General features: G+C 35.2%; 1 protein-coding gene across 3 annotated transcripts in view; it reads left to right on the plus strand.

Annotated features, from left to right (window-relative positions):
- The window catches only part of NLN (neurolysin), a 37,629-nt gene that overhangs the window by 2,172 nt on the left and 11,329 nt on the right, over positions 1-24,128 (plus strand). Inside the window, exons 1-8 of one of the 3 annotated variants that reach the window (XM_027446370.3) lie at positions 455-476; positions 9,333-9,589; positions 11,802-11,950; positions 16,133-16,240; positions 17,693-17,795; positions 18,723-18,883; positions 20,107-20,242; positions 22,565-22,931. In XM_027446370.3, coding sequence (XP_027302171.1) covers positions 9,361-9,589; positions 11,802-11,950; positions 16,133-16,240; positions 17,693-17,795; positions 18,723-18,883; positions 20,107-20,242; positions 22,565-22,931 — 1,253 coding nt within the window. In that variant the 5' untranslated portion in view covers positions 455-476; positions 9,333-9,360. Of the gene's footprint in view, positions 1-454; positions 477-1,187; positions 1,277-9,332; positions 9,590-11,801; positions 11,951-16,132; positions 16,241-17,692; positions 17,796-18,722; positions 18,884-20,106; positions 20,243-22,564; positions 22,932-24,128 lie in introns of those variants that run through there. The other 2 variants (XM_027446369.3, XM_027446368.3) reach the window with 2 other exon arrangements.

The following is a 24,128-nucleotide window of genomic DNA, read 5'->3' on the forward strand; positions in this document are numbered from 1 at the left end:
CAAAAATCTTGACAGATCAAAAATCTTGACAGATCAAATCTCTTTCCTACACAAGTCAGGATCAAGATGCCTAGGAAAGCACAAAAGGCAAGGCAAACATGCAGCAGTAACTTTTCAGAACAGTCCTGTGCCTTGTTGTAGTCTAGGTTCTGGGGACTTCCCTACACAAAAAGCATTTGCCTTAGGATTTTGTACAAAAATTAGTCTACTAGTGTGTTTTTACACTGAACAAGCTTCCTAAGACTGATCTTTTTCTGAGTCGTGTCAGAAGTAACAGGGGGAAAATTAATCCCAGTTTATTCTCTCCATGCTTTTCATGATTGTATAAATTTCTTAAATACTTCCTCTGTCTGTTTTTGTCCAGGCTGAAGAATCCCCATCTAGTTAGTTATTCTTTGGATGGAATTAATTTCTCACTGCAGCTGATCAGTATTGACTCATCATGACTTGGTAGAAGAGGAGAAGGTTTGGGGCAGGTGGGAGAACAGAAGATGAGAAAGTTTGTAACTGTTGGGATGAGCAGAACTGCACATAGTGTCTTTGTGCTTCACATGTTACAGAGTGGTATAAAAAATCTTTGTTCTGTTCTCTCTTCCTCTTCTGGTCACTCCTGACATTTCATGTGTATTGTCATGAGTCAATGTTGTAACTTTGCTAATCTCTTCATTAGTATTTGAAAGCCAAACAGACTACACTAGCTGTGTAGACTGATCTCTGTCTATTTTGAGTCCTTTAAAGAATTCCAATAGATTGAGTCATGGGTTCCTTCTGTAGAAAAGGATACCTTTTAAGTGTGTTTAGCTTTTATGTTTACAAACCCTCCTTAATACTTTTTTCTGTCTTGCAGTACCACTTGTTTTTCAGTTGAAATCAACAGACTGTTTTAAATGCTTTGTATGATTTTGTTCTATTACTGAACTGTCCTTGTAACAGTGTGTGGTGTTTGCACTAAATAGCATGCGTTTGCTGTTTACATAGCAGGTATGACAGGCCTTTGTGAGATGCTTATGGCAGTACCAGAGAGAGCTGGAAATACTTTTTTCCATTGTGTTTTGTATGGCTCACTTGGTGGTAGGACCAAGCAAGAAGACAACCCAGATCACAGAATCATGACTCATATCCTGAGTTGGAAGGAACCCACAAGGATCATCAAATTAACTCTTGATGAGTGCTTCCTGCATCACATTCAGTGTAATTTAAGCAGTTCACTTGCAGTCTGCATGTACCTGTTGAAAAGTCTCTCAACTCCTTTCTGAGATTCTCCAGCCGGAGTGTGGTATGTTGGGAGTTTGCAGTGACACCATATGGGTTCAGTTCACAGATTGGATTTGTAACCCAGTTTAGCAGTCCTAGTAAGACTTTAATGAATGCTGCAACTGGGGAGAGACAAGATGAGGCAGTCTGCAGAAACCCTGACCTTCTGCATGGTCAGCTCAGGACTACTGCATAGAAATCACCTCTTATAAAAGTCAGTCAGAGCAGTTTCTGAATTGCTTTTGTTTAAAGACTGTTGAGGGGACAGGGATAGAGGATGCAAGTACAGTAAGACTGCAAGTACAGTAAGACTGCTTAGGGATTTGCGGCACACGTAACATGTTATGCACCTGTATGAATTCCTGCTTATGGTCTGCATTTTTTATTAGCCAAGAGTTCATTTTTCAAGTACTTTACTGTTGTTAATTCTACCAGAGAAACCAGTAAACATTTGATGCCAGATAATAAGATTATAAAAGTAGAATTGAGAGAAATGTATTTATTGATAAATGTTTTAAAATGATAATGTAACTTACAGCTTTTTTAACTTACATTGATCTTAAGAGCTTAAAGTGTATCTACTATAGAAGTGTAATCAACAGAGCTTACAGGGATCTGAGATGCAAAGAATCTTTTCTTTTCTGAAAGATTTAGTGACAAATTAAGTATTTAATGTTAAAAAGTTCCAGATCTTCTATTCCATCAAACATAGCTTAAGAAAAAAAAAAGTTTATTGTAACAGTTATAGAACTCAAAATTCAGCAATACTAAGGAAACTGTCCTCTTGCCATACTGAGTTCTGTCTGTGCCAAACTCTGTCATGACACAAAGCCAAGCACTTTTCTAAGGAAAAGGGCCCAAGAATTCAAGGCATGTATTCACTGCTCCAGACACTTGTAATAATGATTTCAAATGTATTTGTCCAGCAGGAAAAAGTGCTGACTTAAATTTTGGGGTTGTGGTCTCATTCTTTTGCCAACTTGAAATAATGTGCTCCCATCATCTTCCTCTCCAATTAGCTCCATCAGCTTTAAGTTGATACAACTCCTGTTCTGTCTTGGACTTTTTTTCTTCCTTTCCTGTTTTCTGCCATGGTTTACTCAGTGCTCTGCTGACTTTCCTTGATTTTTGTCCTTTCTTTACTCTGAAGTAAAAAAAAAACTTACTGTCTGAAGCGATGAGTCAAAACTGAAACAGTGTGGATACGTTATTTAGAATTCAAGCAAGAATTTAGGCTAAATAGTACGACTCTATAAAATTTCTGTGTTAAAATCTATGCAGAGAACAGAGGCAAAGTACCGTCCTCTACTATATTAGCTGTTGCTGAATACTGACTGTAGTTTGTTTCTGAAGTGTTCTTTTTTGAATTATATAGGTCTTCACTTAAAGGAAATTGGAAAGCCTTATGTTCCACGGAGTAAGAGACTTAGCTGCTGTAATGGTTTACTTAAACCATGACTGTCTGTTACTGTTTATATATGTTTGGTAACACTCTCAGGGAAATGCCAGCATATGGCATATTATTCAAGTATTAAATAATTGCTCCTTCAGCAATCTGACAGTTTTTGTATTGCCTTGGAACTTTTTTTTTTTTTTTTTCTAATTTAAACATGACCGCTAGGTGGGGATAAAACACCGAGTGAGGCCCTGAGAGTGCTGGTTGCTCTTTCCTGGTGAACACGGTCTTCACATCTACAATGTTGGCTTCCAGCATGCGGTGCTGGTTCTCTTGCAGCCTGTAAGATAAGGAAGAGTTTGACTAAGATCTGCTATTTCAAAAGAAAGAACGGTTCTGTTGCTGTTCTGATTTTTAAGTTAAGAGCTTTTACAAAGCTTGATACAGTAAATTACTAAATGAAAAACAAGTTAATTTATTGTGATTACCAAATCTTCTCTTATTTGTATCCTTGGGAGTACCCCCCCCCCCCCCCCAAAAGCATACATAAGGTGCAACAAGAAAAACATCTTTGTATTTGTTTTCCCTTAGAATATTCAAAAACTAGAAGATGACATTTTATTTAGTGGTTTTGTGTGTAAGAAACCTTCACATTTTGATAATTTTATGAAGATGAGAATCATCTTTTCTACTTATGGAAGTGCACAGAAAGAGTAATATTCCATTTTGTTTCAAGTTGATATGTACAAACCCTTAGGAGTATCTTTCAGTGCTAAATCATCTTAATGCCTGTCTTTTTTCTTTTTCTTTTTTACTTAAAAAAAAATATATAAATTAATCTGTCTTGGTTTTCCCTTTATCCCTGAAACTGTTACACCAGACCTTCACCAGCAGAGGACATAGTTTTCCATTCTACATAAAGCTGATATACTCTAATATTTACATGGCTATATGGAACTGTTAGATCTACAAGCATGTACAATAAACCTGTCTGTACACATGTTTCCCAGAAATACATTTTAAAATATATTTTATTAGTTTGTAAGATCTCATTCATCATTGTAACTAGTAGTGTTTAGGTAAAGATTGATTTGAAAACTATCATTTAAGAGTCTTGGATAGAATCATAGCTATCAGTACTTAGTCAGAGATAAATGAGACAGAAGACTTAAATCTTGAGTATATTTTAAAGTGATCATCAGTAGTAGGAGCACCTTGTGAACAAGGTTACAGATTTTTGTATTTGTATTTTCTAAAGCTGATGCTAACATTTGCTGGTTCTGCTTCACAGACTGTGGCTTTTTATTTTGTTTTAATAGTGCTTTATTACAAAGGGTAGTTTGGCATGTTCCAGACATGGAAAATTGTTTTTAAACAAAAACAGTCTGACATAAATGTTTATTATATTTAAAGTATTTACTGTACAAGTTTAAAATCAACCAGTAAGTTTAGCTGCTTTGATTGTCTTTGCAGCAGTTACATTGGCCACTATATTACTGTAATAGAGTACTACAATACAGTAATAGAGTAACACAATACTCTAATGCAATAGGGTATTTATATTATAAAGGTCCTCCTCCTTGGTAAAATCAAATCATAGTTATATTTTCCAGAGGCAGCAAGTAATCAAATTGTAGATTTGTTGGCAAAATAAATACCTGGCATTCTAGCAAAAATAGCAATGATTGTGGTCTGTAACTTAGGAGCTCTGTTTTCGTTTTTAAAATCCCATTTTAGAAGTCACTACTAAGCATCATCTACAAATAATAACTACTAAGTTATTATTCAACTTGTGCAGCTTTTGGTAGAAATTATCATTAATAACAGCAATCATCTCAAGACCTCAAGACTAAACCCATACATTTCACACATATCCTCTAGCAGTAGTGCAGGCTTAAGTGGCTGTTGGCACTCCTTTGATCCTTAAGCCAGCACAACTGAAGTCACACATCAAACATGTGATGGAAGTGATGAGCTGAAACCCCCCACCCCATTCCATTTTTTGGTCCATTTGTGGAGGACACCAAGCTGTGTGGTGTGATGGACATGCTGGAGGGAAGGGATGCCATCCGGAGGGACCTGTGCAGGCCTGAGAGGTGGGCCTGTGCAAACCTCATGAGGTTTAACAGGGCCAAGTGCACCTCAGTCAGGGTAATCCTGGACATCAGTACTGGCTGGGCAATGAGGGATTGGAGGGCAGCCCTGTGGAGAGGGACCTGGGAATATTGGTAACTGAGAAGTTTGACAGGAGCTGGCAGTGCATGCTTGCAGCACACGAAGGCAGCCGTCTTGGGCTGCACCAAAAGCTGCTTGGCCAGCAGGGCAAGAGAGGTGATTCTTCTCCCCTGCTCTGCTCCTGTGAGAACCCACCTGGAGCCCTGAGTTCAGCTCTGAGGCCCCAAATGTGAGAAGGACATGGATCTGTTGGAGTGGGTCTAGAGGAGGGCCCCCAAAATGATCAAGAGGCTGGAGCACCTTTCCTACAAGGACAGGCTGAGGGAGTTGGGGTTATTGAGCCTGGAGAAGAGAAAGTTCCGGGGACGCCTTACAGCAGCCTTCCAGTGCCTAAAGGGGACCTACTGGAAAGCTGGAGAGAAAAAAAGAGGGTAGATTTAGATTGGGTGTTAGGAATAAGCTCTTGGCTCAGAAAGGTGGTGAGGTACTGCACAGGCTGCCCAGAGAAGCTGTGCATGCCCCATCCCTAGAGGTGCTCAAGGCCAGGCTGGATGGGGCTTTGGGCAACCTGGTCTGGTGGGAGGTGTCCCTGCCCATGGCAGGGGGTTGGACCTGGGTGATCTTTAAGGACTCTTCCAATCCAAACCATTCTGTGATTAATTCTTCACCTGTTTGGTACCATGACTCTGTGAGGATCCTACCAGTAGTTACTCTGCCATCAGAGATGCAGGGGTGCACAAAGGCAGAAATGAGCAGCAGGGGGAGGAATAGGAAGAAAGGGGAATGTCCTAAGCCCACCCTGCTGCTGAACACAGACCTTATCCCTTACCCAGGGATATCAACAGTCCTACACAGCACTGCAGAAAGTTGAGTATAATGACTTAAACAGTTTGAACTGGCCACTACAGACTCCAGCAATGCTTTACCCAGAATACACATAACCTTATTTATGGACCTACATTTGTTTATTCTTCTATCTAATTTAAACTGAATCGTTTTCTGATTGCTCAGTCCAAGGAATGGCTGGCTCTTCTGTAATGTTGCTGCCATTAACTGAAACACAAGCCTTTTATATAATAATTGCAGCATGTTGGTTCATTTACTTTTTGAAAAAATGCTCTTTGCTATTGCATCTGGTGCCTACCATAATTAATATAATTTATTCAATTTATTTTCCAAGCTATATCTGGGAAGTTAAAATTTTCCTCAGTGGTACAATTTACAGTAATATTTTCTCTCTAATAATATGACAAATACAGTTGCAAAGCATTTTTAAACATTCATTATTTTAGCTATCCTATCATTTCTTGTTTCTTTTTATAGTCTATTTAATCGTTAATTTTGCATCTGACATTTCTTGGCTTTTTTCGTGAACAAATATAAAACAAGTTATCACTTTTATTACATATTTGAAGTTTACTATATATTTGAATTGGTTTACAGTTTCATGTAGATGAAAGAATATGAAACACCGGTCCACTGAAAGACATAGCAAGGCTGAGTTTTCACCTGTGTATATACTTTAGTTGCATGTTATTTTTCATTAATCTCATGTGAGTCTGATCAACTAGTATGAAGGTAACAGCAGGTGTTTTTATATTTTATTTGAAGTTTCATGTTATGGTTGCATATTCTGATTGTTTTTACTTGAAATGTTATGTTACCATTTTTGAAAGCCTCCATTCACTTGGTCAATGGAAAGACTTCCAGGTTCTTCTGAGTTTGTTCTGGTTTTGTTAATCCATACGAATGACTGCTTCATTGTATCAGCAGGAGGAGACAAGGTGTCAGCATTGCAAAACAAGGCTGGTTTTGTTCCATAATTAGCTGTCTCTAACAGATACAGTCAATCACTTGATGGCATGCATGGCAATTGTTTATGAAGCTATCAATTTTTTGTGTGTATTCCTTAATGCAGCTAGCCAATATACTGAGAAAATCAGGTGGTCTGATCTTTTTGGTGCTTAAAAGGAGCACTCTGCAGCAGTTAGGGACCCTCTATTAATTAAATTTGTCCAACTTTATTAATTATACTTTTTTGACAGCTGAAGTTAATGTAATCTGTTGTTGCTGTGATTATTTTCATGATTGTTTATGATAATATGTTGTTGGTCAGTGGCAGAGCTGCATTTTCATGTCTGTGTGAAGGTAATTAAAGCTGTAAGTTCTCTTTAAAGAATATCTGCACTTTAGCTTTGTTGTTTTGGAGTTATTGTTTTCCTTTGATTCTGTTCCACTTCTAGTTTGACCTTAATTTGGCACATTTCATATTCTTTCTGATATTTTCTGGAGGGGGGGAGGGAGTTAGAGTTGAAACTACTTTTGTGGAGATTCCCCTTCAGCACCCATGAGGTTGTGCCAGAGCTGCACTAGTGATGTGTGAAAGACTAGACATAGCATAGTCCAGTGGGAAGCAGACTTAATTAAGTACTATTCTTTAATAGATTTGTAGATTCAGAATAGAATTCAGTATTTTAGGGGAATGGGAGAGACTATTGCATTCTGAGAATGCTATTACATGCCCTTTTGCTTTCACAAAAGCAGTTTGATCTATCAGAAGCTTCTAAATGAGATTCCAAGTTGCAGTAGTCTGGTGGTGTAGCTGGTAATTCAGTCATGTCACATCTGAATTCATATTGGAGAGAGAAAGCAGAGGTGGAAGGAATATTCTTTATCCAGGCTTCATTTTTGGAGTTAAATTGTCAATATGCTGGACACTGGTATTTCTGTACGCTGGTAGAAGTGAAAAGTAAGCATCTTGTCTACATTGGTATGGGAGGATTTAAAGAAACTGTAGTAACAAGGGAAATAAATCTCAACATAAGGATAAGAATGTTGTCTTTCATTTACGTCCTGTATAAAAATAATTTTGGCTAGGCTATATCTAGAAAATTCCTGTTAAAGACCAACAAGACTTTTAATAAAAAGTCTTGCCTTCAAATACAAGCTCTGTGTGCGGCTCCTCTCAGATTGTTAGCACTTCACTCTTTTGCTTTGTTTTTCCTTCAGGCTAAAATTGCCTGTCCTTTTATGTATGCTCCCTGTATAGTATGCCAAAACCTATCTGAGCACTTATGCGCATACCAGACTGGTTTTGCAATAAAATGAGTTCATGCACAATGACTGGTGTTAACAGGAAAAGGTATTTCATATAAAACAGTGTAAAATAAGCATCCCTTTTAGTTGCAAGCTCTCTCTGTGTGTTCTTATATTTCTTTAGTTATGGTTGAAAATCATTGTCATTATTACTTTATATATATATATTTATATAAAATGTGAATGAAACGCAGAGGCAGATAGTCTCTGCCTGCTAGAGCTGACCTGAGTAGCTCAAAGGTCTAGAATCTCCTTGTTACTTTTCTGAAGGTGTAGGTTGGTCCTCATATAATACTAAACACCGCAGCACTTTACTCCTTGAATGCAAGTTTTAAATTACTGTCAAGTTATCATATCTCTCGGCAAATAATTCATACATAACTGAGATATTACTGTGTTCTAAAGATTAATACGTTGTTGACCATGGGTTTTTGTTAGCCCAACTTCAGTCAGCTGCCTGACTAAATATCTCCTTCATACAACAAAGCTGAGTGTTGCTTTTTTGGGCCAGGGAGGTGGGAGTGTGGAAGCCAGTATTTCATAGTCAGTATCTTCTTAATTTCGATTTGGATTCATTGCTCCAAGGTACATCTTTTTAGTATTGTCACAAAAATTAGAAAAAAAAAAAAAAAAGGCAGCCAGTAATTGCACTGCACAGTTATGATGAGTTATGTATGTGATTTTTTTTTTTTCCTGCTAGCTAAAGTTGAAATATACTTGATTTATTATCAGCTCAATAGTATGTAAATTCTTGCATTAAAGTGAAGATATCTATATAAAATCCATGACAATTAAGAGAATAAGTTTTTAACAAAGGAGCAACTAGAAGTTTCCCTCCCATGGCTGATTGTGGGGCACACATCCAATATAAATATAAAATTGTTTGTTAAGTGAACACATGACTTTTTTTTTTATCTAGTTGTATACATATTTGCAGCACTTGGTGTTCATAATCTACAAATCATTGTGTGGGTTTTATTCTGAATTTCAAAAATGCAAATACTGATTATAGAGTTTCAGTAACTGAAATTGTTTTTCATTGAAGATTGAGTAGTAACTGAACCTGTCTATTTTGCATTCCTATATTTTTATTATTTCTATACCAAAATTTTTATCTCTGTCTACAAACATATTAGATGGCACTTGTTCATCCTCTAGATGAATTAAGGTAGAAGACGAACCTCTGATTTATCTAAAATTAAACTTAAATGGTAAGGGTGGCAGTTGTACATGGTCCCACTGGGCAAGAAATACATGGCTCTAAAAAGGACTTTGTTCTTGCTTGAATGAAAACATTCTGTGATTATTAAAGGTCAACTGCTTTTCTGATGTTTACTATAAATTACATCTTCAACTAGAGTTTTTTTAAGATTTAAAAGATCTTTTGTAAAGATCTTTTTTCTCATTTCAGGTCCATTGGGCCACGGCTTGTGTTGAGAATGACATTAGGAGCAGAAATCACTAGCCAGCTCAAGGCTTCTTCATACATCGCATCAGGCCGAAATCTTCTGAGATGGGACCTCTCACCAGAGCAAATTAGATCAAGAACTGAAGAACTAATCAGGAAGACAAAGCATGTATATGACAGCGTTGGGATGCTTGATATTGGGGAAGTAACACATGAAAATACTGTACGGGCCTTGGCAGATATAGAAGTAGAATATGCAGGTTAGTGCATACTTTCTGCGATTCTCTCAATAGCGCGTTCCATCCGCACATGAAGAAACAATGAGGAAAGATAATTCTGGCTTACAATTCAGATCTCTTCTGTCTTTGTGGAGAATGTGTAGAAGTCTCATCTTTTAAGGGTCCTCTAGTCATAGCAATTTTTCAGGATCTCTCAGCAATGTGTAACATGATCATCTGTGAAATTTGGCTACTTTAATCTGGAGACAAAAACAAGGATTAGAAAAACTATGTTGCTGATCTTTTTGAGGAATCCAGAGATCTGCAGTGGTCATCTGTTTTATTTTTTGCATGTTAAGCTCTGCAGTTGTATTTTATTTTCATACTGAGTACAACCACTAGGGGACAGTGTGCAATAATTTAGAGTACAGTGTCCATGGGATAGGTATTACATTGAAGCTTGATAAGCAGTGCCTTTCTCAAAGGCTGTATAATCTGACTGAAAAAAGCAATTCAAATAGAGCCATGGGAAGATTGATACAGTCTTGGTGGAGAAAAGGTGATGGATCATGTGGTGGCTGCATGACATCCCCAAAGTAGTCTGTATAATAAAATGTCAGGTTCTCTTAAATCCTCTCAAAAAGTCTTGTGCAGCAACAGAACTGCTGAAAACAGGCACCTTGGCTTGGAGCTTAGTCTTCACTTAGCAAAAAAGAGCAGCTTGCAGCACAAACGATTGCACTGTAATATTGGTCCGTGTCTTTCACATCATTTAGAATTACTGTATGGGCATATCAAGTTCATTGACTGAAATCAGTGCTGGCAGAAAGACGGAGTTACCTTTATGCAAACAGCTTCCTGTCAGATTCAGTTTTAATTGTACCAATGTACTTGGTACAATTATTGTATGCCTTTTCACCACATTATAAATTTCTATGCTTCAAATTAAATTAGAAGGCAGATCTGGTTTATACAGAAAATAGTGGCCTTTAGCCTCTAAGTATAGCCATTGAGACTTGCATCTTCCAAAAAGTACTTTTTTTTTCTACACACCATTGCAGAAGTGGGTCATATCTAACTTGTAGTGCCAATCATCGAAGATGTATGCAAAATTACCAGGACTTACTTGTGAAATAGCCCATGGCATATGACAAGGATATATTACCACAGCAAGGATTCCATTAGGAACCTGGATTTTTAAGTCCTGTGTATCCTTCTCACAGGTGCATAAAAAACAGTCTTACTCCAGTAACTGAAACTCATGATCTGAAGAAGCACATATGACAGCAGGCCTTAGATTTTACTTGGAAGCTGCTAAAACTCAGTTCATCATTTTGAACCGCCTTGGCAGAAGGACAGGAGGGGGAAAAAGAGTTTCCACTGGTTAATAAGAAGAGCCATATGCCCATGCTTGCATTCCAAAGGTTTCTAAAGATCTGAGAATATCTCAGGGCTTCATAAACAACATCAGAGTAAATAAAATTAAAAAGCTTTACAGCAAATTGTCCTAGAATATTGTTACTCTAAAGCATGTTTTTTCAAGGCGGTGGGGAATAATTAGTTTTTAATTAAGTTAATTTAGCTAGTCATAACGAGTTATTTTTGTTTAGTGCTTCTATTCATTGCAAAGATGCAATATTTGTTTAATAAGTAAGGTTTTACTTAATCTCAGAAAAATATTCTATAAAATGTTGTATTAGCTTATGATATCTAGAAGTTCAGAATACGTAACATCTCTTGTGGTTATCAGATTTTGTCCTTAAACATGTATAAGAATTGGGGATTTACACTATCCTCTCATACCAACATAAAAATAACTTCAGGACACATGGGCATGTTTGGAAGAATCAGAGTACTTCATGTTAAATACTAACATGGAAGCATTTGTGCCAGCTATGAAACAATGTCAGTCTTCACTTACAAATGGTACCTCTTCCAAAAATTACTTATCATATTAGTATACCCTTCAATGGACTTTGTAGAAGTATGAAGGTAAGATAATTAGGCTTTGGTAATAGATGGTTTCTGTCAGATGTTTATTTGCCGTAATGGTACGCAGTTCTGTCCCTTCGTCCATTCATTTTTACGTTATTTGTAATCATTTTATTTGGTTCAAGCCTGATCTGATTGTCAAGTTGCTTTGGGTACTTTTTTTTTTGTGTAACTTCTATAAATATTGTAAGAGAGTGGAAGTTCTCTATCTGTGATGTTTCTAGCCTTCTGTGTAAGTGTTCATTGCCTTTTATTTAAACAGTGGAAAGGAGCATGTTGGATTTTCCCCAGCATGTTTCACCAGACAAAGAGGTACGCTTAGCAAGTACAGAAGCTGACAAAAAACTTTCCAATTTCGATGTGGAGATGAGCATGAGAGAAGATGTATTTCAGAAGATCGTTTATTTGCAGGTAAATCACAGTGATTTCTGCATAACTTGTAGAAATGTAGATAAAATAGATGAAAAACTATTTATCTAAAATAGTTGAAAACCTATTATATAAACAGGGAGTATATATTATATATATATATTATTATATATATATATTTATAATAATATATATATTATTAGTATATATTATAACAGGGAGTGACCTCTGAGGTTATCTCGTTTGATCTGCTAATTATTGGCTATCCCATAGTAGCTTCCTCCTTATGTGTTGCTTAAACCTCGAAGTAAAACTAAGTCAAAAGATACTGTTGAACTAGTTTCTATCCCTTTGAGTTTCTGTTGTTTCCCTTCTAACTGATCATCTCCATGTATGTTGTATTCTTCATTTGTACTGTTTATTATGTAGCATGGTGCTCCAAGGTATTACTTGGATCTTGAAAAGCTAAGCTTAGCTTAGTAATACCTTGGAGCTCTATTTCTTGGAGTCATTGTTTGTGCTTTTTGCAGTGTAGACCATGAACAAAAATAATATTAGCAAGACCTTATTAAAGTGCCTTTCAGTAGCATTGTTGTCTTTTGCTGTGTTTTCTAGGCATATTTTCAAGTGTTTTCCTCTGAGTGTTATTTAAGTGCATATGTAGGTATTTCATAGCCCTATTTTGAAGATCTTCTGATACCTGTTGACAGAGAGTGCCTTAAGTTAAGACTTGGGGTCCCTACCCCCAATCAGTTGCTATTAATTACATAGATGCATGCATGTATGTATGTATGTATTATTTTTTGTGATTTTCTCCCCCTCCCGCCCAGTTTAGGACACATGGATACATTTAGGGATAATACCCGTGTATCCACCTAATTTAAATTTACAGGTATTTCTGACAGTAGCTACTGAAAATGATTGCTATTATTAACCAGCATTGGTTTCTATTAATCTTTTTTATCTTTTTCATTTGATGCTATCCTTCTTCGTTTTCCTTTGCAGCGATATTTTACTTTTATAACAGTTACAATTATCACTTAAATCTCCAATTAATGTTTTTGAGATTTTACTTGGTTTAACTGCAGCATGTGAGCATGTTTAGTGTTCAATTAATGTTCTAGAAATGCGATCTGCACTAAGATAAGGCCATATATCAACTTCATAACAACTGTAAAAGTAGTAATATTTTTGTTGTAGAACAGATGTGAAATTACCAACAGTGCTGGACTGACCAACTCTTACTATTTCCAAATACCAATACAAAGTTCTTGTTAGTTTTTGCTAACTTTCTAACACCCTCTCTCTCCTGTTAGAAACTCTTCTTTGAAAAGTCAGGTTCCTGGAGAGGAGAAAAAAGGGACTTCAACAAACAGAAATGTTTTGCTGAAATCGTGTTATTATTTTAAAGAAGCCAGTAAAAACGTTTTGGCTAAATCAGGCATTTCATCACCTCAGTAAGGATATAATAGTTCTGAATTGAATAGTTCTGAATTCTTTTTGTGAATTCAGTTTCATGATCAGAGGATCATGAAACAGGGGGGCTAGGTTAAAATGCAGTGAGGAGGATGAGGTCCCTCAGATTCCCATGTTATTTATATTATAGTCAATCCACTAACAGGTGACTGAATATGCCAAATCATAGTGATATCCTTATTTTTTTTGTTCCCTTCAACAAGGATCAAACTTTCATAAGTTCTTTTTTCAATCTTTATAATTCATCCTAAGTTCCACTTTATGTAAATAGTGTTGGTGGTGGAAGATGTGTGAGGTTTTTGTGTTTAACTTCAAAAAAAAAGTGAAAATAATCTAACCTTTTTCTATTCCCCACAAGTAAGGGGAAAGATTTCTGCAAAATTTCTGCAATTTATGTTGTCAGGTATACCCTTTAGAAAACTAATTTTGGCATCCAAAACCTGGAATAACAGTGAATTTGGTAGTGAAACTATCCTTTTAAATTTTCTTACTCCTAACATCTGCACATGTTGGCTAGCAGAGGCATGCTTAAGAATGTTGCCAATCTTCTCCACCCACACACCCTCAGGAAACAGCCTGATGTAAACAGCTGCTGCAGTTTTTGTTCACAATATTCTAAGTTGGTTCTGCTTCTTATTCTGCCTGAAAATTTCTTCATAGAATAGGGTAGAATGCTTGTTCAAAACAAATATGAGATGGCGTATCATTGGTCAAATATGAGATGGCATCATTGGTGATGGCCATTTTAATACTCCTGGAAAACTCCAAAATTTCATGTGTAGCATATTCAAAATTAGCAGAAAAATAGCAAAATTAGAGGTTGTCCATCAAAGAAACATTGGACTTGGAGAGCATCCTGACCACACAGAAGTTCAGAGATGTCTGCAGAGGACACTTGGTTCTTTGGTGCTTGTGAGGGCTTATAGACCTGACAGGTCTTCCTGAATGTGAACTATTCTTGACTTAATCATGTCTGTGTTGGAAATAAACTTCACAAAGGCTATCATTAAAATATTTACGACTGGTGTCTTGTAAAGTGTATGGGAGAGAGAGATGTAGTCACCAAGAGGAGGATGAAGAACACTAATTTAGTTTTGACTTCCTTTTCCCCAACATAATGTATTTCTCTTTCGTAGCTTTAAAAGGAGCCAGTGTTCACTGTCTGTTACTCCCTAAAATTAGTATTTGTGAATTCTTTCTCCCTGCCTTAAAACTCTGTTGGATTTCAGGCCAGGAGATTTTCAGTAGTGTGGCAGTTCCATTTTTCACATATTTCTGATGTTGAGGCTGAGAAATCCCTCACACGGCCTGGATAACTCAGTGAAACTTCTCACAATCCTCTGTCTTTAATCATTACTATAATAAAAGGAGTGTCTTTTACAGAGATTAGACTGCTCCATTTCTTTTTCCTTATCTATTTAATTTCTGAGCCTTCAGCATGGTTAGCACAATATAAATGTTAACGTAGTGAACAGTATCTGCATTTTTCGCTACTACCATGGTGAAATCTTGCTTTCTCTGTCACACTAGTCTTTGCTAAAAACAAAACAAAACAACAAATACCTGGAATTATGGGTTTTCTATTAGAAAAACAATATATGAAAATTCTAATTATTACAAATATAAAATATTTTTCTGCTCAGTATCACAGCATTAATACTTCTAGATGTAGTGGGTTTCTCTCTCTTATTTTTTCTCGTAAAGTAAGAAAGGTAATTTGCAGATCATTAGTTGACACTTGCACACAGTTGTGTAACTCTTTCATAAAATTTGCATGTTTCAACGTCCTTACTTTTCAGAGATGGTAGTCAAGAATTAATTGTAGGTAGGTAAGCTGACAAGAGGGTTGTTAAGACAAGTCAGAACTAATTCCAACATCTTCCTAGTTTAAAGATGATCTTAAATAGAATATGTTCTTTTTAACAAGTAATATAAATTATACCTTGTTAAAATGTTCATTTTTAGATGGTGGAAGATAAAATTATAATGTAAAATAAAATAATACAGTAAAATCACAATTTGCGACAAAAATCACAATTTTCTGAATTACGTAGTTATTCCTTTGTCAGCTTCCAGGAAGACCCTCACATTATTGGTTCATGTTCTGTTACAAGCAGGATGTTGTCTCTTTGCTTGCTTTGCTTCTTGTTGGTTGATTTAGAAAATGGTCATTCAAGAATCTTTATAATGGCATAACCTGACATATAGCTACTGTGTTATTTGTTGCCACCAATTGCTTTGTTCAGAAAGAGGAAGATCCAAAAGCTTGAATTTTGTGCTATTTGATAACCTTCAGTGAGCCCTAAATACATTAAATCTTTTGATTTTTTTAAATCCCTCCAAGTCTTAAAGTTCAATATTACCATAAGGCACCGATTTCTTTTATTTAATGATATATAAGAAAGCTACTTGTACAAAAGAGTTTAAGTGCAGGGCACTAATAACTAAAAGGGCTTGCTATTACGACAGCATCTAAATTTGCTACTTTGGTGAAGTGTACAGAGAACACGCCTCTGGTTCTTGCTTCTGACTGAGATATTTAATAAAAGAAAATTGTTTTAAAACCTTGCTACGTCAGTGTGAGAATACTGTAGGGTAACTTTTTGGAAAATCCTTTACACAAAAAAATCTAGGATGTTGTATTGTTTCTTTGGTGGTGTTCTAGAGAACTCTTTTTAGATCCTTCTAATGCTTAATATGTTTCTCTCACTGTGTTGTAAATTAAATTATCCTATATTGTCATTTCAGCAAACCTGTGATCTTGAAAATGTAAAGCCCGAAACAAAACGGTATCTAGAAAAATCGGTTCAAGTGGGAAAAAGAAACGGACTCCATCTTCCTAAAGAAGTGCAGAATGTAAATATAGTTCTTAGTTTGGAAAGTAACTGGGACAAATTGTTGAAGGGGTAAAATTATGACTGTGTGCTAAGCATATATTTGAACTTTGTGTCGTTGGACCTGCATAATAACCACTCTAATCTTAACTGTTCTTAGTTCCATATCCATTCTTTAAACTTCCATCATTTTAAGTTTTCAAAATTAGTTTGTTAGACTCTGACTGTACGCAGTAGATAGAAGTTGAATGCATCACTACTTTTAAGCTTTTTTTTTTTTTTTTTTTAACTCCGGATGTCTGTCTGGAAGAGAAGATGCAGCTATTTTAATTTCAAATGTCAACCATTGGTGTAAAATGAGTCCAAGAGTTTTGCATTTTGACTAAAAAAATTGAGGTAAATTAGAGGGAACACTAAAAATCTTGACCCCATTAAGGGAGGATTTACTCAAGCATATAAAAGCACTTGTCACTTCTGAAAATGATGGAGTAAAATTGTCAGTGTAAAAAAAAAATTGTAATTTTCTTTAAATTCCAAGCTGATGGTATGTAACAATCTAGATTTGTGACTCTTGAATAGACTTCCCTCTTTATTGAAAATAATCATTATTAATTCACATTTTACAGTTAGTGGGAATATTATTTTGTGTATATTTGCATTACTTCAATGGCAACCAATACCTCTGAAGGTATTTTTAAATACCTTATAAGGAGACAGTAGTTGAGCTACATTTAAGTAAAATCTTGACTAATGATACCAATTTTTTTATTTGTTTTGTGTTCTTGATGCTGTTAATTACTATGTTCGTGTGAAGTTACCTGTAAGGGGTAGAGTCATGCTGTAAAATATATTAAAAAATGGTTCAGGTAGGTCAATATCAGCATTTAAAAAAAGGATTTGGAATGCTTTGTCATATCTGTATTCCATTCAAATAAGTGCTTTTCAACAAGTTACATCCATTTTTAGGACTTTGATTCTCAGTGATTTTAGAGGTTTTCTTTACACTTAAAATTTCAAATTAAATAAAATAATTGAATGTTAGCATGTTCTGTTCAGTGAACTTGTTTACAGGCTCAGTCCTCTCAGAGCTGAAAAGAAATCTGAGAGGTTGTTAGAGCAATAGACCCAATCTAGGATTCACTGGCAACAGGATTGCTCAGGACCAAAAAAAAGGTAAAACTGAGCCTGAGGGAGAGTGAACTATGATACTACCTGCAGTGTATTGGCCAACGGCAGTACTCACTTGGCCAATGCTAGTACTCACTGTAGACTAGTAAAGCAATCTAGAAGAAGAAAAAAAAAGAGAGAGAAAAAATCTAGAAGATTTTTTAGTTATCTAGACTAGTTTTCTACTAGTCTACAGTAATCTACAGTATCTTTCTAGATAACTAGAAAAATTAAACTTTGTTCAAATGGAGGGTGGTAATTGTCAATTGATTTTTTTTCCACTAAGTTTAGTTTATACCCAATACAGGAAATAAAGACAATGAAGAAAAAATTGAGTGAGCTGTGTATAGACTTTAACAAGAACCTGAATGAGGAAAACACATACCTGGTATTTTCTAAGGAAGAACTTGGTGAGTACCATGTATGTTCCTTCCACCTCTTCAGCCTTTCAGTTTTAATTGAGTATTTTTTTTTTTAATTTTTTTTTTGGCCCACTGAATGATCAAATGAAATTCTGGTTGTGTTCCAGTCTTTTCTGTTTCTTTTTTAATTCTTCCCCAAAGTAAGCTTAAAATTACTCTTTGCAAATGTTTAAAATTTCTTCATAGACTTGTGCTTTCTGAAGTGTTTTGCCTTGCATAAAGTTAGCATATCGGCCTTATTGTTTTTTCCATAACATTACTCATCACTGCTTCTTTTGTCAGTTCTCCAGAATCAGGAAATCCACTGGGTATTATGGTCATTAAAATTATTTGAAAAAGTTTTCTGTCATGCAAGAAATTAAGCCACTTAAATGATTTAAACTGATCTAGAGGTCATAGAATCACAGAATGGTTTGTGTTGAAAGGGGCCTTTAAGATAACCCAGTCCCACCCTCCTGCCATGGGGCAGGGACACATCCCTCCAGCCCCGGTTGCCCAAAGCCCCATCCAGTCTGGCTTTGAGCACCTCCCTGTGCCAGAACCTCATCACCCTCTGGGTGAAGAAATATCTAATATTCAGTCACATTTTTCATGTGACAGAGGATTTAGGGATTCGGTTCTGGAGGGCATAGCATAAGATGTTATGTTTAATAACACCATTTTTTTTTATTTTTACATTTTAATCTATTTTTGTCTGGTAGCCTTACATTTATTTCTATTTTCTTCACCAATAAAGTGTTTCAAAATGTATTTTGCTCAGCTTAGCAATCATTAGCAAATAATATTATTTGAAAATTGTTAGCAAAAAGAAGTGTTGTATTTCTGATGCAGGCAGAACAAATACAATAACGTAACAGAAAAGGGAGTGGTCTAGTTAATTCTAGTAAACATTGTTTATTAAATTGTATTCTATAGAAGGCCTTCCTGATGACTTTATTAACAGTTTAGAGAAGACTGAGGAAGACAAATATAAAGTTACTTTAAAGTATCCCCACTATTTTCCTGTTATGAAGAAGTGCTGCATTTCAGAAACCAGGAGAAAAATGGAATCTGCCTTTAACACAAGATGCAAAGAGGTATGTCATAGGGACTTTTCTGCAGGGTAATGACAGAGTTGAAAAATGGAGCTGTTTCTTCCCAGAGAAGGCTGAGTGTTGCTTCTGTACTACAAACTATTCTTCAGAATAACTGTGTTTATTTGGGCACTTGTTTTAATTATGAAATGCAAGTGATTAAATATAAAATTAATGCACAGCATCTAGAGAACATCTTTAACTAGATGTTAAAAATCCCTAATTTTTATAAAAGATTCATTTAGTTATCTGAAAAATAGCTGCAAATGTACCTTATAGAAAAAAGAAATAATTTCACAAATAATTCATTTGATACTGATGATACCTGCTCGGCACCTAGATAGGTACAAAAATAATGAAAAGGCTAGAAAGGATAGAAGAAGTGTCATTTAGCAGGCAATTGTACCAACCATTAGAGAATGAAGACAGATTTGTGCTTTTGTACTTGAAATGCTGGGAAATGTGAAGAGCACAAGATAAGATAAAATGGCACCAAGAACTGAACGCTCTAAGTCAGCACAATTAAAGTGATATGCTGTTATAACCGTGGGACAATCTTCAAACCTAGTCAATTATACGTACCCTGAAATTTTTTTTTTCTTTTTTTTTTTTTTTCTGAGAAATCTCGCTTTTCTAGAAATGGAAATTAACACAATTACGTTTTAAGCCTCTCAGAGATTCTCCACCTTATCTAGGTCAGTGCCTGAGGCTTTTGTGTTTCAGATCCTTTTCTCTGACTGCTATTGTCAGAATGGCAGAAGAGGGAAATTTGCAAACAAGGTTTGAAGATAGCACAATGGCTTTGCAGTCTGTCTTAACCACTAACAAGCAATTAAGCATTTTGTCAGACCTGTTTTTGTGTCCCTGTTATCTTTTACGTTTAAATGGTCGATAAAGAAAATAAACTCTTTGCAACAGTCAAAGGTTTGTTACTCTCAGAAGAAATGGTAACTTGTTTGATTAATTGAAACAGATTAATTATAGTAGGGAATGTAATGACTCAGATTGACTAGAAAACTAGACATCTGACTGCTTGCAATTAAGTGCTGTGACTAAAAAAAATTACAAAGATCTAGCTAAATTTATGATGTTCTAGATTTATGTCTCAAAGTGTCTCATTGTAAATGTGTACTGTTCCGTATGGTTACAAATATTTTTTATACAGTCATTCAATAATATAGTTTTATTGGTTTCACTTCATAAACTTGCCTCCTTTCTTTTTTTAGGAGAACACAAAAATTCTTCAGCAATTGCTTCCACTAAGGGCAAAAGTAGCAGAACTGCTTGGTTATAATACACATGCCAACTTTGTCCTGGAGGTAAACACTGCAAAGAGCACAGATAACGTAACAACCTTCTTAGGTTTGTTCTTATTTATAAACAATACTCTTATATTTAGAGTGGCAACATGGCTCCTCAGCCAAGATAATTTAAATACATAATTTGTCATAGTGTCTGTCATGTTTAGGTGGAAAAGGAACTGTCTGTTGCCTCTGTTCTGGCCATAGCTGTACAAATAGAATTGCCCCAAGACAGGGAAGTGTAAAATAAAAATCTGAAAACATCTGCTTTATGACAGCCAGTATAGGCAAACTGTAGTGTCTTTCCCTGCCCCCAAATGCAGTTACTCTATTTTGGAACCAGAATAACATGTGCAGCCTAAGCATATTCTCTCAATTCAAGAGGCTGCATAACATTTGCAGCTTTTCATTACCTTAGGTTAGCTACGTTTTTTTGTGCCTATGTAGGCTTAGTGTCTCTTCCAGTCGACTGATACAACTGCATTAAGTATAATAAAAGAATCAAGTATATGATGATACAGCTTCCATGAGCTGTATAAAAAAATATATATATATCTGCAATGTCTTGATTTCTTTGAAGACAAAAGCCCTTTACTGGAATTCTATTTGAAAACTGAGATATTTTGAAAATTTTAATGTCACAGATATGTATAGTTATCCTGTTGACTTCAGTGGGCCCATTTTGTGCGCAAAGTTAACCTCTACACTTCAGAATTATACAGTTTCACAGAATTATGTGTTCCTTTGTTAATGTGTCTTAATACCAGTTAGTCCTTTTAGTGAAGAGGATTGTATTTATATATATGTATAAATCAGCAGCCCCAAAATTATTTAGTACAGCAATAAAGTATTTGGTGGTATTGGTTTTTTTTTTTGTGTGTGTGTGTGTGTGTTTTTGTTTGTTTTGTTTTGTTTTTTTTCTGTGTTTATGCAGCAATAAAAAGGTTTAAATGAACCTCTTCCTTCACCTGTAATTCTGTCACATTTCTCATGTTATTGTGTGAGTTCAGCTCCATATTTATCACTACCAATTAACTGAATATTTGTCAATGAACCTGTGCTTAGTTTTGATTTATAATTGGTAAGATCACTTCTTTTTTTAAGTGCAGTGAAAATATTTTGAACTCTTGCTGATACGTTTTTGTAATTCTAAATTGACATATGTAGTGTTTTTTTTTTAAATTTGTTTTGAATCTGACACACTTCAAAATTTAGTAGTTATTGATGCAACTTTAACTTGTTACAAGATCATGTATATTTCTATTCAAAAAGATTGTGTTTCTGGTAATTCTGATAGAGGGAGAATGTCCATCAAATTAATTGTCATCTTTAATTTAGTTCTTTTGATATATCTTCAGATACAAGCATAACAGTATAATTTGCTATGCTTTGTTCATATATATTCATGTTTTCAATCCATGTTCATAAGTTGATTTTATGGCTAGGAGGAAAAACATTCTGTCTTATGATGCATTCTAAATTTAGCAAAATTTGATCTGCAAACTGTTAGCATTTATCAGTCATGTAAATGCATTTAGAGCTTTAGAGCTTTTCTAGAAATAGGAGAGGCAATACCTAAATTTTACTCTCTATACCAACTCTCTTTACAAACTGTGACCATTAACCTGAATTCTTAAGGAAAAGTGTCTAGTAGTCCAGTAATGCTAAGAATAACATAAATATAGCATGTACTATATGAGAGCTTCAATAAGCTTAATTATTTTATATTAAATATATTGCTTTCATAGTGCTATGACCCTTTCTTGTCCAAGAGAAACTATGTTGGATAAAACTGATATTTGGTAGAAGAGTAGCTAGCTATCAGTTAGGATAGTAATGATCATGATAGATCATGATAGCAGCTAGCTATCATTTAGGCAAGAACTCTTTGGTCTCTTGTTCTTTAATAGGACTTTAGCTAGAATTAGGTCAGAATTCTTTTTGAAAAGTCCTTGAAAAAATAGTGTTTGAATTTTGTTTTACGCTTCAGTAACTAATGTATTTGTAGTCTTTAGCTGCTTCTGCGGAAACACATCAAGAGAACTGAGATTACATGAGGTAAAATACAAGGTTTCTGGCAAATATGTCAAGTGTTTCTTTCGATTTCTGGTGTCTTTGAATAAGTCTAAAATTTCCCCAAACCCTTCACAGTACTGCTAGGCCTATGCAGATTTGTGTATTATTTATAGCATGCCTGCATTAAAACTCATTAAGACAAGAAAGTAGCTTGCTTGCTGTTTGTTAATCAACAAATAGAAAACTCTATCATGACCTTTTAGGGAATGTGCTTAAAGTTATACTGTATAAACCTGAGTGTGTTTTGCAGGAATATACATGATGGTAAGGAATGCGCAAGTTGATTCAAAGGCAATCTTTTTTTCAGATGATTTGAGTAAAAAGCTAAAGCCATTGGTTGAGAAGGAAAGAGAATTCATTCTAGATTTGAAGAAAAAGGAGTGTAAAGAAAGAAATTTTGATTATGATGGAAGAATCAATGCATGGGATCTTCATTATTATATGAACAAAACAGAAGAGCTGAAGTACTCTATAGATCAAGAGAAGCTGAAAGAATATTTCCCAGTTGAGGCTGTTACAGAAGGCTTACTGAATATTTACCAGAATCTGCTTGGACTTGTATTTGAGCGAGTAGAAAGTGCACATGTTTGGCACGACAGTGTTACTCTTTATACAGTAAAGGACAACTCAACAGGAGAAATGTTAGGGCAGTTCTATTTGGACCTCTACCCCAGGTAATTATCACCTAGTGTTTAATGTATGTGCTTAAAATGGAATTCAACTTAGTGGGTTGCTGATGTAGGTGAAATTAAATGCATTTGGAAGTAAATATTTGTCCCACTGGTAAGGCTATTACTGTGTTCATTAAGTTGTCCTCTGCACTGTTCTGGACTGTTTTCAGATTGTTTACTTTTTTTTATTATTATTATTTTTATTACAACTTTATTCATCTTCTGTAGTATTACTGACAAGTCAGTTGTTCATCATTTTTCCTTCATGGACTTTTCTCCTTCCCAACTGTAATATCATGTTTGATTTTTCATTTATGCTGAACTATTACTTCACTCTGTTCAAATCAGTTATACTCCTATCTGCCAAGCATTTAAGTTTTTCCCAGCTCCTCTTTAAACTTTATATGCATATTTTGTAGCCAGTTCTGCCTTCAGACTGCTAAAGAAAGTGTCAAATAGTTCAGGACCAAGAATAGATTCCTGTTGAGCACACCTTGAAATGTACTTCCAGCCTGATCACTGTAGCTCTTCTTTAGCTGTTCACAGCATCATTTCTGTTCATCAGAAATTAGGAGACTACTATAATTGTACAAGATTTATTCTTAGGTATTATTTTTTACTATCTCTGTTTTTTCATTATTTTTCAGCAATTTGTAAATGTCATTTTTTAATATAAGTTGATTTAAGACTTCTCTTGGTAAAGAAGGTTAGGTGAGTGAATACAGTAGTAAAAATTTAAAAATAAAATTAAAAATTTATTTTTAAAAATAGGCATGGCTTTTCTTCACTTGTTTTTCTGTTCTCTCCTTTATGCATATCGTGAATTTCTGAAGACATTTGTTAATAAGACTTTTCTGCCCCCATTAACCACTTGGGTTTATGGCAGAAGTTTCAATATCAGTCTTATTTAAACTGGGATCACACTGAAGATGCAGTAAACTATTATTTTGTCTTCGGTAATGAAGAGAAGTTATTGCTTCGGAGGATGGAACATAGTCCTCTCTGTTAAAGTGTTTGTAACTAGTTTAAAACAAAAGTGGTGTCTAAAGTGTGTATTCTTCCAGCATTTGAGTAAAAATCAGATTATTGTAAGTGCTGCTGGGAATCTTAAGCTAGTGTGATTTAAATACTTATTTTATTTTATTATTTATTATTTAAATACTTATTTTTTCCCCTTTGTGTTCTTAACAGGATCTTAAG

Source organism: Anas platyrhynchos, chromosome Z (assembly GCF_047663525.1).
Source record: "Anas platyrhynchos isolate ZD024472 breed Pekin duck chromosome Z, IASCAAS_PekinDuck_T2T, whole genome shotgun sequence".
Taxonomy (NCBI): domain Eukaryota; kingdom Metazoa; phylum Chordata; class Aves; order Anseriformes; family Anatidae; genus Anas; species Anas platyrhynchos.